Source organism: Conger conger, chromosome 1 (assembly GCF_963514075.1).
Source record: "Conger conger chromosome 1, fConCon1.1, whole genome shotgun sequence".
Classification (NCBI taxonomy): Eukaryota; Metazoa; Chordata; class Actinopteri; order Anguilliformes; family Congridae; genus Conger; species Conger conger.
Window position 1 is genome coordinate 27,265,991 of NC_083760.1, and position 18,272 is coordinate 27,284,262.

At 38.5% G+C, this 18,272-nt stretch overlaps 1 protein-coding gene across 1 annotated transcript in view; it reads right to left on the reverse strand.

Moving 5' to 3' along the window:
* The window catches only part of sntg2 (syntrophin, gamma 2), a 77,092-nt gene continuing 58,820 nt past the window's right edge, over positions 1-18,272 (reverse strand). Inside the window, exons 15-17 of the mRNA XM_061244375.1 lie at positions 4,986-5,078; positions 2,801-2,911; positions 1-1,645 (exon numbers count right to left, since the gene is read on the reverse strand). Of these exons, the coding sequence (XP_061100359.1) occupies positions 1,529-1,645; positions 2,801-2,911; positions 4,986-5,078 (321 nt within the window). The 3' untranslated portion in view covers positions 1-1,528. The remainder of the gene's footprint in view (positions 1,646-2,800; positions 2,912-4,985; positions 5,079-18,272) is intronic.

An 18,272-nucleotide genomic window follows, 5' to 3' on the forward strand; every position in this document is an offset into this window, starting at 1 on the left:
TCTGTGTTTAGAAATGTTTTATTCATAAAAGTTTACAAATAAGTGGGAGTCATGTAATGTATATTAAAATTAATTTTCCTCCTTACAAATGATTTTGTGACATGATACTTTTTTGTACAAAGATTAAAATACTCTAAATATCACTTCCTCAATTTGCAATACTTTTCTATATATCAAATACAATACTGATTAATCAGCAGAGAAAAAATAAAATTTCAAAGTAAATGACAAATAGGATTAACATGGAGTAGCTTTAAACTCTATAGCTTTAAAATAACCCACCCCAGCCCTCACAGATGTATGACATTTGCAAAATAAGCACAAATATTTTCGTTTACAAAACACATTTAGGAAATGAAATGATACACCTAGCTTTAGAAAATAACAACAAAGCAAACATTGTAAAACGTGCAGTTCTTGTCTTTGTTGAATAAAATGTTTGACTCGTTGTATTGTGCTTTTTGCTCAGTTAAACCACTCTTAAGGAGAAGAGTGGCAGCAGTGATGAAAGAGATCAGATAAAAGGGACGGGTCTGCTCTAAACTCAAATTGACTGCTGCACTTTCACAAGCCTTATCTGCTCACTGCAAGCTCTTTAAAAAAGACAAATTATTCCAATGTGTTTACCATTGAATCAAATTTCTCCATTGTTTGTCTCCGACCACTGTTCTAAGCTTGATGCATTCAAAATCTTCCATAGGTTTCAAATATCAAAAGAGGATTAACTGTAACACAGAGGGGGTTTGTTTCTTTTGAATGTAACTTTTTTTGCACTATGCTTCCAGAATCCAGGTGTCCCTCCTATAGTCAAAACTCTGCTGTGTTTCATTGGTTTCAGTGAGTTTAATGGCAATGGGGATATTAGCATAGGAGGGGTACAGTGAAGCCAACAACAACATGTTTTAACAAGGAAATCAGACTCAAACACAATGCCGTTAAAAGACTAATGTTTGTTGTGTATACATACATACAAAAACACACCATACTGTACTTACAGTACATGCACTCACACATGCAAACACACCAAACACGCACACAGAATGTCACTCATGGTTGGTATTTCTTGCTCAGAACCCAGTATGTATAAAGTGCAGAAACAGCAAAGTCTAAGTTAATTACCTTACATCTTCAATCAATGCAAGTCAAAATATTTATACTTCAAACTTTAGCGGGCATTTTTGCTCATAGTATTATTTTCCTTTTATCTTACAACAGTCGTACAAAAATAAAAGAAACTAAGTACATATGTACAGATACAGGGTCAGATTCAATTCAACCCCAAAAAGTACTACTTTCATTTGAAGTAATGAATAATAAGCAACGGCTATGTTTTGCATTCCTGCAGAATATCTATTAATAATTTCAGCCAACCACTGAACTGGAAATGTATCAAAACAAACACAAAATATTTGCTTAGTTCACTCAAACATAAAGACAAAGTGCATTGAATCGTCCCTATTGTGTCCACAACAGCGGAAGTAGGTAGAATGGGTACATTGTGTAGGTTGAGAATGTCGAGTAAACACTTCTAGCTGGTGTGCAGGTGCTTCTTGGCAGTGAACACTGGGTCCACTGATGCCACTTTGGCCGCCATGAAGGAATGTATGCAGTGTAGGACAGCGGTCAGGTTGGCAAACTCTAACTCCTGTAATTCAACCAAAAAAACATTTTAATGATAAAAGACCAAAAACAGAAACATGCAGTTTACAGTTAGTTACATTACTGTTAGTTCTTGCTCCAACCCTGACAAAGCGCACCTCATTCACCAGCAAGAGATCTCATTTTTGCTAATCAGTCGAATCAGGTGTGCCAAATTAGGGTTGAAATAAAAACCTACAAGACAGTCAATCTCCAGGAGCTGAGTAGACCTGCATACCATTAATCTAAGAGGTGCACTTAACCAGGTAAACTTACAATATACGAGGATATAAGTGCATCTAAATGAAGTTAACTGTGCCAACTGAGATGGAAGACATCAATCAGAACTACAGTACATACTGTACAATAACAAATTACGCTCTCATTATCATAAAAATAATTGGATACATTTTGTAGAATGTTCTAGCGGGTGGGGGTGGGAGGGGAATCAAGATGCAGGCTGAAGAGGTGTCTCTTCATTCTGTCTTGGAAGACGGTTAGTGAGTCTGCTGTCCTGACCAATGTGGGAAGTTCATTCTCACCACAGGGAAGCTAGGATAGGCACGCATCTTGGCCAAGAAAGGGATTGTGTAGGAAAGGACAACCAGTTCCACAAAGACACAGAACAGAGCGAACACCAGTAACGCTTGAGAGGATCATGAATAAAAAATGCATATATACTGCGTAAATATAAAAGCAACATATACACAGCCTCCTTAGGAATATGATAGAAACGAAACTGTTGGATAAGTAATGCATCTTCAAATGAATACCGCAACAGTCATTAAAGCTGTATTAAGAATTATAAACATATATAACAATAATATTCTAAAGTCCATTATTCATGTTCATATAACACTTTCAGGTGAGCATGCTATTTAAACAAGACTGGAATATAACAGATAAAATGTAAAAATGAACATTATTGGTGACAGCCTACAGACTATATTTATCAACTAGAGATGATGTTCATGGCTGTCAACAATTGATGCGTTTTGCAAATTGTACTTTTCCAATCCGTGTTCTGTAGTTGTTACTATGACCTTTTGTATGAACTTATAGTACAATGCTTTGGATAAAAGCGTGTGTTGTAGTTATCTAATTTAAAGTAATGTAATGGTGACAGTCACAGGAACATTTCATCAGTCTGATATTCTCTTACCTTCATCTCTATCTGTTTACTCTCTGGGTTCTGGAACAAAAGTTTGACCCTTGTCTTTCCATCGTCAGATGAACCTCTCAGCTGGGAGAATCTGTACCTCCATAGAATCATCTGAAAGGACATTTAATGGCAGGAGCTCAGTGAGAACTGAACCAATCAGCTTGAAGTGGCAGGTCTCCTCTTCTCTTCCTTCCTTTTAGTGGATTTAGCAGCCACCCATGGTGACTGGTGGCCATTACAGGTTCATCCTACTCTTCAATTCCCATAGATCCCTGCGACATACAGCCTTCTCACTTGTTTTCCTTCTTTTGATTGTCAGTGTGGTTTCCTTTTTCGGTCACTTTAGTACTTTCATCCAAGTTACTGCAAACAAAGACTCAAACTCCTTCTCCTCTCATGTTTATGCTGCTCAAACTCTAATGGGTATGTGTCATGAAAACTATGCATCACAGCACTCAGCATCTTCCATAGGTTTCTGTGGATTCCCTGCGTACACAGGGTGGGAGTGGCGAGCCCTCCAAGAACTTTTTAATATAGAAATGAAATAAAGGAACGCAAATGGTCTCAATGGTCATTCCAAGAGAAATGCCAGCAGGAATGTGTCTCAAATATGGTATTTATTCATATGAAAAATAATAATAATAACTTCAAGGACAGTGGCACATAATTGTGAATAAGCGATTTTAGGAGAATAGTATCTTCTACTGAATCTTGAGAATACTGAGAATGGTACAATGCAATCAACTCAATTTGAAGAGAAAGGTACCTTTTAACTGGCTTACATGGTAATTAACCAGTGCTCTTTCGCTAGTGGCAGTCTATTTAAATGAATTCATGGCATCTTATTACTACTGCAACAAAATTATTATATTGATGTAGATATTAACAGAATCTACAATACAAAAAGTCCATAATAGGATGTTATTGAAGGTAGTGGGGGTTAACTCTGATCAATTTGCCTGTTATATAACCAAAGGTTTTTCACAGGGAAATGGTGGTAACAGGGATAATGGATTGTAATGCCACATAATGGAACAAATGAACTGAAATGTTTTACAGGATTGTTCAGGGGAAGGACACAGCTGGAACTATCACGCACTTAGTGCTAATATTGTGTGCTAGACGATATGATTACATTTTTCACATTTCCCCCCCTATTCTTTTTTTAAGTAGTTTCTTCATCTAGCTCTTATCCAGAATGTGTTCTTACACAGAGTTATTAAAGGGCCTTACGGCAAGGTTAATAAAACAGGGAGAAGACAGACGGTGGCTTATCATGCATTGGAATCCAACAGGAACAAGGCACTTTAATTTGCTTACATGGCCAGATAGCCATGTTTAGCACCAGTAAGTGGATATAGCACAATGTCCCTTAGCCAAACTTTATTAACCTTGGGGAAACATGCCTAAAGCCATTATCATAAGATCTGCGACAACAACGTTTGCATACAGAAGAAGAATAAACACAATGAGAAACAATGAAGTGAAGAAGCTAAACAGTGGAGCCAAACCAATGCCAGGCGATTTGGCTTCCAGTACACATCTAGAGGCAGTTGAAATGAATGACTAATCCATAGTTTGCAATTTGCTGCTGTCGCTGACGGTAATCATTCCTTGTCAGTTGTTGAGAATAGAACTAATCAGGCTACAGCGGATAGCAATACTGTTTCACAGCAGTGGGCTGCCTGCTGTTTTTAATGAGGGAGGCTCAGACCAGATTTACACTTGACACATGGACTGCACTCATACTGTATTACCAGTTACCCTGTCCATAGCGTTCAGCTTAGTAGAACACCATTGTCCTATTTATAATTGCAATTTGACATATGATTGCGGTGAGCTTAGAATAACATTCTTATATTAATTGCTCTATTTCTATTCCAAAGTTCTGGTATAATGACCCTAAATTATTGGTTTTAATGTGCGATTAATAACATTAATTAAAATTCCCGTGGAAGGCCCCTCTGTAGCCATAGCTCACGGAAGAATAGAAAGTGTTAAAACAATGTGGGATGTGTTTGACAGACATAGTTATTTTTGCCATGATTCTGGCATGTCTCCGACATGGACGTTTTCCCACTCTGATTGGCTTGCAGAGTAATTCTGCTGCTCTTTTATTCACTCTCCCCCCAAGAGAGAATACAGTGAAACATAAGCTGTGGCACTGGGAAGAGTGTTAACTTACCTTTGAGCTGCACTCTGTGCAGGTGAACCCAGATTCGAAGTCGATGATAAAACGCAGGACCTTCCCTTGACTGCTGCACATGTAGGTCTTTGACTGTTGAGAGAAATTTTCAGTAAATGTCTAAGGGTACAAGAGTAGTACCACCACTGCAGTGTTGAAATTTCAATCTGGAAACTTAGCTTAGTTTATTAAACACTACACTGCAGACCTGGGCCAAATACATACTGTTTTGGATAATAATTCATTGTTCTGGATTCAAATACGTTTCTGTACTTTACTGATGTATTGGAGCCTATTAAATACTCACAAAAAGTGTAAACCCTGTCTTCTGGTCCTCTTGTTTGGCTCAATTGCACCAGGCAAGATCAATCGAGCACAGAAAAGTATTTGAATCCAAAACAATTATAGTTTATGTAAGTAATTGACCCAGCTCTGCAACACCGCACTACCATTAAAGATGAACTAAAAAGGAACTGGAAGAAATCCCAAATCAAAATGAAAATGTAACATTATTACAAACAAAATGCCCAACTGCATCAATAATCTTTTAAAGGCATCTTTGAAATGACTCATAAGTATGAAGTCCATGGTGTTTGGAGATTTTAGGTCAAGATGTTTGCATTTGCTATCAGGACTTACTGTGTGACTGCATACTGTAAACAGTCTTATTGAATAACGCTGATTGCCAATTCCTCTCTGATTTGCTCACCTGTCATGATGTTTTGGAGGTTAGAGGAAGGCAGTGGCCTATTCTGAAAAATTATATTGCACAAATCCAGCCATACCTGCCATAACACAAAATATGTATTCCTTTAAGCCACAACACTGAAAGTGTTTTATGTAAGGAATTATAATAAAGACAACTGCTCCTGAGCATCTCATGAAATTCAGCATAAATTAGTTTCATATACACTGCTGTAGCCTATACACTTAAGAGTTTTATGCATTGTGTGATCAGAGATGCTCTTCTGCATACCACTGTTGTAATGTGTGGTTATTTGCATTACTGTCACCTTCCTGTCAGTTTTGACCAATCTGGCCCTTCTCCTCTGATTTATCTCAATAACAACGCATTTTTACCCGCAGAACTGCTGCTCACTGGATTTAGTTTTTGGATTTAATTTTTGCACCATTCTCTGCAAACTCTAGAGACTGTTCTGCGTGAAAATCATGAGATCAGCAGTTTCTGAGATATTCAACCACCCTGTCTTGCACTGACAATCATTCCACAGTCAAAGTCGCTTAGATCACATTTTTTCCCCATTCTGATATTTGGTCTGAAAAGCAGCTGAACCTCTTGACCATGACTGCATGCTTTTATGAATTTAGTTGCTGCCACGTGATTGGCTGATTAAATATTTACATTAAAAAGGCGGTGTACAGGCCTACCTAATAAAGTGCACACTGAGTTTATACTCTATGTTTGAAAAATCTGTTCATCTGTTACCCTAATGATGATTTTATTATAATTATTGCAACAGGGATTTATGAATGACACTGGTCAGTGCAGGGTAGCTATTCTGCTTTTAAAATGGTATGAATATCCTTCATAACATAAATTTAAACAGTACATAAAGCCCTGTTACAATAGTGGGTAATGCTTTATTTTACAAGATGTTGATTGCCTAGTATTTACTGGGTAAATACCAGCTACTTACTTAACTTAAAAACAAACTTGTAAAAACAAAAGTACTTTGAAAATACATTTTACAGCCTGTTTCACGGTACTTACCTCTGAAATCAAAACAGTAACCTAATAATTACACATACTGTAAGTAGCTGATATTTACCCAGTAAATCCTTGGTAATTAACAGTCTGTAAAAAAGTGTTACCCAGTCGTGCAACAAAATAATTTTGAAAATATCACCATCTCATAAACGGTATCATTTAGGGCTTTCCTCTGAAAAGTCAACATACTCTCTAAACAAAAGCATGGCAGCAGCATGCAATTCAACATGATTAACTGTGTCTCCCTTCTTATGCCATTTTCTCTAAGAAGCTCATTAGTTGCATGCTCAAAACTCACACTTGACCTATAACTTGCGTTGCTGGGGGAGTGTCTCTCTATATCTTCTGGTTCCAAATGGTGTAGTGTTGACTACAGTATATACTGTGCATGTAACTACTGTATATACCTTAGTTTTGTGTGATGAAGATGCGGTACTAATGTATTTGAAAGTGTTTAATTACCAGGGGACCGCTCCACAAAGCGGGCTCAAGAAATCTTAAATATAAACTCAAAGTCTGTCTGGCTTGATCTCGGCATGGTCGGATTTCTCAGTTCCACAACAGTGGATTCCAAATCAGTCAATAAATATCAATCAAGCTCGGATAGGTCGAAGCCCAACTACACTCATTCTTGGTGATCTTAAAAATCAATTTCCAGTCAAAGACCATGGTTGGCCATGCATACTAAATCCATTACCTCATTGTAAGGAACTGCTTCTCGAGTATTATTTCATAAAAATATACCTGCTCACTAAACACGAGGTGGGCCAGGTTTTTTCAAATTAACTTGCCCGGTGGCAGTTACTAACACAGTCTTTTTCTGATCCTTTTATTTGGTAAAGAAAATTCAAGATTTGCCTACATTTCACATAAACAAATCCAGATAATTTGCTAATCCCGATTTCTGGAATGGACCCCAAGTCTACCCACTTCTTCAAGTGCGGTGCAGGTATAATGAACGCACAAAGGTTTTTTAAAGGTTTTGAAGCAAGTGAACATGAAGCACATGGAAGTGGAAATGGCTGAACATTAACCAGCCCCCAATGAAATAAATAAATACATAAATAAGCTTTGCAGCTTTGCAGTTGGTTCAGCTTTGCAGTTGGTACAAATATAGAAGCTATTTCAGCTTGGTTTCTGTCAGCAGAGCAAAGGCCCAATGGTGGAAATGCTCACATGTAAAATTAACAGATTTTCTCTTCACTTGATTCACTGTTGTACCACCAGCATCCACACAAGGGGCTGCAGCTGATGTGTGTGTGTGTTCCGCCAATGCACTGATGACATGGCATGCGGTAATCTCTCTCGTGGTTAATTTGGAATTAATATTCCAAGAGACTGTTAACTGTGCCTTCACAAACACATGTGTGGGTCTGCTTCAAATCTATCTTAATACACGCTCAACGCTGAAGGCTGATATTTATCAGTGCTATCATTATTCGTTATTCATCAATCATCCCTTCTGAAACCCAAGTTTCAAATTGCAGAGGTTTCGTCTATTTTAAAACATTCCTGTTAAATGACCTGTTAAATTAGTTTCAAACACGTGTCTATGTCCCTTTTCCACAGGCTCCTTCACTCAAAGAAATACAGTATGATAATATATGTAGCAATTCTTTTCCATGTTATTTTAAAACATTCCTGTTAAATTATCATTAGTTTCAAACACGCATGTATATCCCTTTTCCACAGGCTCCTTCACTCAAAGAAATACAGTATGATACTGTATGTAGCAATTCCTTTCCATGTTATTTCAAAACATTCCTGTTAAATTATCATTAGTTTCAAACACGTATGTATATCCCTTTTCCACAGGCTCTTTCACTCAAAGAAATACAGTATGATACTGTATGTACCAATTCCTTTCCATGTTTGACAGCAGCTCCTTTAGCACTGCCATTATGAATCAAGGAGAGCAGTTTATTCTAAACTTTGACTTCAGAAGGAGGATAGCCTTTGGGAAAGGACCCCTTCTGTTAAGAGCATCGACACCTGGGGGTTTGTGACACCACTTTCTCCTTTCGCGGGTCCGCGTCGCCGCAAGCCCGCCCCTCCCGTTCCCAAAACAATGCTGCAGGGACAGCGCTGTAATGTAGGTAATTATTGAACACAGCGCGACGTGAGCACGCTGGGACTTCCCCGGTGCCAGCGCAGATGTGGCTCTGTTTAAAGGCCTCGACGCCTTCCTGAGGAGGCGTCCGAAATTGGACTGTGAAGGAGAACAAACAGATCCAGAGGCAGCGCAGGAAAACCTGTCACTGCAGCTAAGCGTCTCGGCATGACGCTAAGTACAGGCTCTACGCGGCGGTAATTGGAAGGTGTTGCTGAGGCTGGGAGATATAACTTATAGCAGTGTTCACCACATTCTATTTAGAATGCTAGGAGTGCCCAAGTTTGTGTCTCGCTGGCTTCCACTGAAAGCAAAAACCTCTGTGGGCCCTGGCAGAACATCACTCAAGTGGTGTTTCATCTGTGTTTCAAAAGCAAGCCATTAGGGACGTATTAGTGATCTCTGACAGCCTCACACTAGCGAGTAATAAGTAGCCATAGCATCACCAAAGGAGCTCATGGGATAGTCTATGATTCACTGGACACCTGCTACTGATTGTACAATGTAAAATGATTGATCTCTGGTTGACATGGGTGATAGACTGCCTGTTGTCTGCACTCAGAGCCAAAATAAGTGACCTCTAGAATCATTTTATTCAAGGGAGAATGTGTCTGCTCTCTCACAAATCCTGAATTAAGGTCAGAGTAAAGCCTGATTTATACTTCATCGCACAACCCTCTCGACAAGGCACAAGGTTTTGCATTCATACATCGGTCAAGGCCCGTCGGGAATGTTCTGTTGTCTCTATGGTAATGAGACGCCAAACTGCTGTTTACACTTGTGAAAACATGACGGTGCCCGGCACTGTATCATGACAATGAATCTCAGTGCTCCATCTGGCTATAAAATCATCACTGACAAAGTATGACATGTGTCCGCCGCATAACAAAATTCTAGTGCTCGACACTGAGAAAAATTGACGTTCAACAATTATTTCCATTGAAAATGCTTCATTTTTGTCCTATGACACTTGTGGAAAGGGTTGTGCAACAAAGTGTAAATCGGGCTTAAGTGTACCACCATCTAATAACCATCTTCTCATATTAGGAGGCGTAGTGGTGTCCTTATGAGAGGAAATGGAAGGACACTATAATGACAACTTTTTTTATATTTTTCTGGTTGGCCACAAGTAGTTAAAAAGAAAATAAAATGTACTTTTCTGCTGTCCAAAATCCTGAAAGATGACAGGAGAAAGTGTAACAGTGTCGAGGAAATGTTACAATACCTATATTATAAGAGGAAGTGTAACAGCTCCATAATGATAAGCTCTTTTATATTTTGGTACATTGCCTTGATTTCCTTAGATGTGAGTAGTAGATCTTTGCAGTGACAGTCTCGATTATTTCAATGATGTTTATTTCATACCCTCTCTAGCCCGGGTCTCGGACAAATCATTTTTCACTGCTTTACTGAGGACGCAACAGCTATTGGTAATTGGCGAGAGAACAGAGCTTGTCCCGCTAATTGAAATCCTCCATCACATCCATCAGTTTTTCCCACCAGAGAATGTACCAATTTTACAGCATTAAAGAGAAGGCTGAAACCTTTTTCATCCCAGAAGCGAAAGAGCGATGACATGTTCGGGGAAGCTTGTGTACGCCCACACAGGAGATGAAGCACAGTGCCTTGGGTTAGCCTCCAGCCCGCATGTGCCTGCGTGTGAAATATCAACAAATTCTTGTTTTTAGAGTTTTCCTTTGCTCAGTGACACCATTCCAGGGTGACAAGTGGTGTTACCACAGTTCACAGCTTTTTTTGGAAGAAAAAAAGAACTGCTTTTCAAATACAGGGTAAACACCAATAGACAACAATTTATTGTAATAAAACATAAACACGACGGCTGTTTTAACTGTTGTTATGGTGCTGAAGGTATCTTGCCATCAGAAAATAAGGAATTGATTTTACTACTGCATCTGTTTGGAGTGCAGAAATAACAGGGGCTTGTTTTCCAGTTACTGTGCGTCTCAGGGGGTGAAGTCAGGTTATTAGCCTGGATAGAAAAACATGCAAATTACTCTTCATTTGCCAAAGCCTTCATTTTATTAGCTTGCAAGTTAAAACGCGCAAATTACTCCAAAGACTGACTTATTATATGTCAGTTATGCCAAACTGCATCTACTACTGGGGCTCATACAGTCAGTCATGAAAAGGCTTGCACATAAATTCTTCCCTATTGTAGTTGAAACTGCAACCAGGATGACTCATTAGACCCCTTTTCTATAGAAGAGATGGAACCAGGCTGACTCAATAGGCCTCTCTTCCACAGAAGAGATGGAACCAGTGGCATCCACCCGGCCCCACCACTAGTTGGCGGTATTGCGTTCTTATCTCTAATTGACTTTCTTATCTCTGGAGCACTGCAGTTCTATGAAGAAAATTTGTTTTGAATCGCTCAAACTAAGATAGATATTGTCCGTAATTCCTCTCTTAAAATACACTCAAAGTAATACAAATAGTTTGCGCAATCAGTACTGTAGTGTATGGCACTTGATGCTGCCAAATATCTGTCAGTGGGGCCGGCCCCATAAGCCCTAGCAGTATGACAGGAATGTGCATGTCATAACAGATTTTCTATGTTGGCCTGTCAGGCCTGATCATCTTGGCCCCACGTCTGGTAACGCCCACAAAACAATTGGCTAGCTATCTGTAGATATTCTCCTGGGGGCGACATTGGCTCAGGCAGTAAGAGCAGTCACCTGGCAGTCGGAGGGTTGCCGATTCAATCCCGTCCTGGGTGTGTCAACGTGTCCCTGAGCAGGACACCTAACCCCCAAATGCTCCTGACGAGCAGGTTGGAGCCTTGCCAGGCAGCCAACCACCGCTGGTGTGTGAGTGTGTGTATGAATGGGTTCATGAGAAGCATTAATTGTACAGCACTTTGGATAAAGACCAACCATTTAGTAGTTTAAGCTGCAGTAGCAATAACATTGTTATAAATAGGAAACATTCATAGTACCTCAGCTGTAGCCGAATACATATCACAGCTTATGAAAATATCACCAAGAAGGAGGTTGAAAACGTCTTAGCCTGTACAGGGAAACTGGCAATCAAAATGTGTTCAGAAAATTAGTATCACCCAAGCAGGAAAAGTTAAAAGCTGCAATTTCAATCCGGAGTGGTTCCACAGATCTCCCATCAGGATGTGGTAGGCTGGACTAACTAGGTCAAATCCTTTGAAACTACCCATTTTTACATTTTAGCTAGATGTGTGACAAGTAGGGCTTTTGTGAATTAAATTCACAATGTTAATTTGTTTGTTTTTTTTTCTGATAATTTTCTTACTTTCTGTGGTGAAATTTGAAAGTCTGCTGGATTCATTTTCATTGAATAATTTTGTGATATAGCATGTTGTATTAATGCTAGCTAAGTAGTTTGCTGCATTATTGTAAAATTAATTCAAATAGTTTTGTGTAGCCTACACATAATTTCAAGGAGATTGAGCTGATTTTGAGCCTATTTAACAATTAATTTGCTGTTCTTACTCTGTATGGTAGCCAAATATGTGACTGTAATAAAGCAGAGACTGCTGAAATGAACATTCGTCTGTTTTAATTGTCCACGTCTATTTCACCTTTTCCTCACTGCATAGTGCAGTTGCAGACCAGTTTCCCCACAATATAAACAGGTAATTATACCAGCTAAATTGATGAACTAATAATTATGCCAGCTCCCCTGATTACCTTCATGTGTGATCAAATATTAAATTGGCAATAATCAAGCCAGTTTTTAAAATTAATTTTCTCCCTTCATTTATTGTAAATGGTAGGCCCATCTGCGCCTACCAAGAAAGTAGTAAACTACTTTCTTGTAGCCCTATTCTGCAATTGAGCAGCTAGTGATGTTATGTATATATGTTATAAGGGTTCCATCACTGTGTAAAACTAGCAAGGTTGAGGCTCACATGAGTCACTTCTAGGCTTGACAATCTGATTGGTGCAACACAAAAGAGATTGAACCAGGCTGACTCAATAGACATCTCTTCCACAGAAGAGATTGAACCAGGCTGACTCAATAGACATCTCTTCCACAGAAGAGATTGAACCAGACTGACTCAATACACATCTCTCCACAGAAGAGATTGAACCAGGCTGACTCAATAGACCCCTTTTCAGCAATATAGGTAGAACCATTCTGACTCATTAGACACTTTTTCCACAGAAGAGATGGAACCAGGCTGACTCATTAGATCCCTTTTCCATAGAAGAGATGAACCAGGCTAACTCATTAGACCCCTTTTCCACAGAAGAGATTAATCAGCCTATCTCACTAGGGAACTAGGCTGACTCAGTAGGCCCCTTTTCAGCTATATAGCTAGAACCATTCTCACTCATTAGACTCCTTTTCCACAGAAGAGATGGAACCAGGCTGACTCATTACACCCCTTTCTCAATGTTAGTGAAATAATTAATCTCTCAACTTCCTAACACTACTATATTGATAAGATAAGTCCTCCTTCAGCTCAATGTACACATTGTTGACTGTGTTTGATCCAATAATGATTATTTTATGAGAAAAACAGGTGAGTTCTTGATAATTATAACATATTTGATTAACTTGAATGGAGTACTGTTTTCACTCTGGTGGTACATAATATTGCTTTTTGTTGCTTCAGGATATAGACAGTCTCAATATCAAAATATGTAAATGTATTTGATACATGCAGTTTAAATTATTCAAATGGTGCTTTCTGAGTTTTTTAAAACTCTGTGAATCACTTTGGATTAGCATGACTGACAAAAATGAATTATGGTAACAAATACATCATACACCATACACCCTCAATCATTCAATAAATACAATGAACCTTTCCAGTAGGAGCCCTGAGTTACATATACTATTCTTCTCTGTCTTGTTATAAGGCATCTATCTATGCTTTAAATTCAACTCAAGGCCTTCTAAAATGTCTACCCTGGGGCTGAGCACTATTTTCATCCTTTATTCAACCTCTAATACAGGCTGTTGTGCAGCAGCTATTTAGCATACTAGTTGCTTGTCAAAGCCATAATGTCATATATATATCATAGACCTAAACATGACATTATTATTTTATCAATTAAATGTGTGTGTTGTGTGTGTGTGTGCGTGCGTGGGTGTGTGCACCAGTTCAGTTGCATTCAATTGCCTTCATTCTTTACAATTTATCATACACACAGTAATTCACTGGCATTAAGAGTTATCAATAAATTATGATATTCCTAAAAATCAGTGCATGTACTACAGAGATTTCTAATATTTCCTGGTTAGAGCCTTTTATACATATTTGAACTAAACTTTTTTTCTCACTGTGCAATCTTACTGTCTCACATTGCATACTTTCTCTTTTTATCTTAGTGTTATTCCTGAAGAACATCATAGCATTTTGAAATGCCCAAGCAAGCCTGAGTGGTTTGGTGTGTTGGACGAGCCAAGAGATGAGAATCGGAAGTTACTCAACACATTAACTTCAGCCTTGTGGGTGAGACTTGGCTTGGTACTGTATTTTAAAACCTTATGTGTATAGGATTTTATAAAAGTGTTTTTCTTGTCTGGGAAAAGACTGACTTTTGCATATTGGTTAAGAGGGATTATTTATTTTATTGTAAGCTAGACTACCATAGATGCCTTGGTAATTGAATTCGGCAATATCTGTAGGTGTCATAAATGATTGAGAATTTAAATCACTATCAGAGGCTATGCCTTGCCTCCATGAATCTCTGCAATCCTTTTCCAACACACTCCCATCTGCCTAGAATCACATCCGAGAACAGTAAGCCCGACGCTTATTCCGACAATTCTATCGGCTTTTCCAAATCCCCGAGTCCTCTCGTAGCGTTGTTTGTTCCACGGCATTGGGAGAGAACTCGGTTTTGCGGTAAAACTGCACTTTTCACCTCGCACTCTGCTGAGATTTCACAGGCAGCATTGAGAAGCCATTTCCTCAGCGCCGCCCCACACAGTACACGAGACCGGCCTTGATCTCTTTCATCCTCCGCTAATACATGTGGACGTTTCCCGCTGCCTCCATTGTAAAAAATCCTCCCGAGAAGCTATTTTCACTGGATTTAAGAGGAACTTTGGCTCGCCAAAGCTTCTTACAGGCCAAGCACCGTGGAATAATTCAACCCGGCCTGTGCCGGCCACCCGCACCGCTTTAGGAAGAGCGCCCAGAACCAGGGCTTGGGAAGACAAAGTACAAAGGCCGTGGAATGAATTTTTACCTATAACTGCTTATCTGAAAAGCTGGGAAGCGGCCGGCACAGGCTTACACTTGAAAATCACAGAAACCTGGGTGTACCCTTGGCCCTAGCTGGCTTCCCGTGTTTGTGTTTTGAGCCAAATCTCCTCTGACAGCCCCTTTCTTCCATTTTATTTATGTTTATGGTTAAAGGCTCCAAACTCCATGGCCCTGAGGCCTATTTTATCACTTTCAAGGGTCCTCGGCTTAACAACGAGCCCGCTTCTGAATTCTTATTCAAAAATGATTATGAATTTAGCCAGAGAACTATCTGGAAAACTGAATAGCCTTCTACCAGGATTAGAACAGTACAGTGAACACAGCTGGTCAGTTAATAATTTCACTTGACCGCTGGATGATACCCTCAGTATGAGCTGAGCCACAGTATGTACTTTTATGGATTGTCGGGTTACACTTGTGTTCACACAGAACTACATTTTACAAAATATCAATTTCCACAGATTAATGGAGTAATGCTGGGAAGGCATATTGGTAGACTGTATGTTGATAGCTGCATTCATAAGATTCAAACTTGAAAAGATTATTGGTCTTCATTTTATATTCATCCTGATGAATGAAAGGAAGCAGTGAAATAGAAGATAGAACACGAAAATGAGTGCAAATGTATGTGCAAAAAGCAAAGAGCAAAAATTTACCATTTAAACAATAACATTAAAGCTACTTAATTTTGGTATGAATAAAGTCTAGGAAATGACTATTTATTGTTGCTGAACCTGCCAAAATATGTGCAAAATATGGTAAATAAGTACTTATTTACCATAATATCAATATTAAGGTCAAAGTTAAGGATAAATGTTAATTGAATCCTTGTAAGTCTTGATTGTGACAAAGAACTGAAAAAAAAAAAACATTTTTAATTAATTCCAATCAAGTTGAATTTCTTATCTTAGTCTCATGCGTCCACTCACTAGAAAAGAGCTTGCTCTCCAGATCTCCTAATGTTATTACATCTAGAGTCTACAGTTTCAGTACAAATGGTCTCCAACCAGAATAAAGGTTAAAGGACAAAAATCAGAAGGTAGAGTAAGGACAGAGAGTTAACAAATCAATTAATCATTTAAAGGGAAAACAAAGCTATAGTGCCACCCAATATTCCATGTGCCTGTTGTGTAATTTTGCGACATTATCAAATGTAGTATTCAATAGCAGGTTTAGAAAAAAAGGAAGATCTGTGGTGATTTTAGCATAGACTGAAAGAGAACTGTTAGCTACAGTTAGCCAGCAAAACAGAAACCTTGTCATTTACATTTACATTTACATTTTAGTCATTTGGCAGACGCTTTTCATCCAAAGCGACTTACAAGTGCATAGGTTCTTCCACAAGTTAAAGCATCACATCCATAACTGGTAAAATACACAAGAAGTGCTGTTCTAAACAAAAAATACAGTCATCATAAGTGTGAAAAAAAAAAGTTTAGGTTAGACAAGAGGGATATCAGCTCTCTAACTGATAATTGGTAACTGATAGCTAATAATATCTCAATGAAAATATGTTAGCAAACATATATTAACAACTAATAATAAACCAACTGTATTTCAACCAAGGTAGATGTTGATAACAAGTACCAGTTATCTATCTACCTCGCTGCACTGGATTATTAGCCAACAGCTGTTCACTACTAACCTATCAAGAAATTCTGCTGAAAAGTTGCAATATTTGACACGTTACAAGGTGAATTATACAGTCTATATTATCGTAATATAATGACATATTTTGATTGCCATGTACTGTATTACACACATTGTTGAACATTTCAATTCTTGTTTCAGTTGTTTCAATTAATGACAAAGGTTTTCATTTAAAAAATACTCTTGGAGAGTAACACAATAGCTACTTATAAAGTACCTCTCTGACACTAACCAGTGTTTTATTAAAAAAAGGAATTATACATAACAAGGTATGAAGTCAGGCAAAAGCCTCAGGCTATGGAGACATATTTTTGATGTAACAATTAGTTTTCTTCCATCAATGCTGCAAAAAAGGACATTCCCCCAAGGAAGAATCTTTGTACCTTATAATTGATCAGATTTGCTTATAAAAAGTAATATTTCATGCACACCAAAGTACATTTTCATATCTGACTCCAGGACACACAACGTGCATGCTTGAAGCACTGGGATTTCACAAGGAGATAGGGACTCATGATTTATTTAGAATCAAACAGAGTCTGGCCTCCCTCTGGCAAAAGGTATCCCATGGTGCATCACTTTGAGGACTCCCTCTGCTGTCTCCAGTTTTGCTAACAAGTGTAGAGTCTCTTAGGATTTAGCTCTCTGGTGAGGGCTTGAGAAATGTTTGGAACAATAGAAGAAAGGAGGAGACTTGTACTGACTCAAAAACCTGTGCTCTACTTCATGTCCATGTCAAGTTGCTCAATCTCATTATGCTGACAAAAAAATTATGAGATGTACATAAAGATGAGCAAGTATAGTTCTTGGTCAGTTACTAGGCAAGCGTTTTCCTTCTGTCGCTGATCACATGACTTTCTCTTTGCACTCTTGGTTATAAACTTTGGCAACTTTCAAGAAATGTTGGAACCGTGCCTTACTTCCTACAGTCTTAACAAAATAGCAGAGCACTTCATTAAATTCCCTATTGCAATTAACTGACCCGGAGTGCATCATATAATTTGATGCAACTCTCCCAGCAAGATGCTTGGTTTAATCTCATATAGTCCTTTAATAACAACAAGGGGAAATTAACACTCTGCATTGCCTATCAACAGATTACGAGATGTTTCACCGGAGGGTGATATATTTCTGCTGAAAATGAAAAATGTCTCCCTGTTTTTAAAGTTATTTAGTTTGTCCTATAACAGGTCGTCTACAAGGAAAATAAATCACACTGCAGCAAAAGGCTGCTGTTGGACAGATATAAATGGATGAAAAAGCATTATAGGAAGTAGGCTACGCACTGCTCCTAAGAAATCCATACATTACATACATTCAGCGACCACTTTATTAGGTAGACCTGTACACCAGCTTGTTAATGAAAATATTTAATCAGCCAATCATGCGGCAGCAAATGAATGCATAAAAGCATTTTCAGCTGTTTTTCAGACCAAATGTCAGAATGGGGAAGAAATGTGATCTAAGTAACTTTGATGTTTGATGATTTGATGATGATGATTGTTGGTGCCAGACAGGGTGGTTTGACTATCTCAGAAACTGCTGATCCAGTGAGCAGCAGATCTGCGGGCAAAAACCTACTGT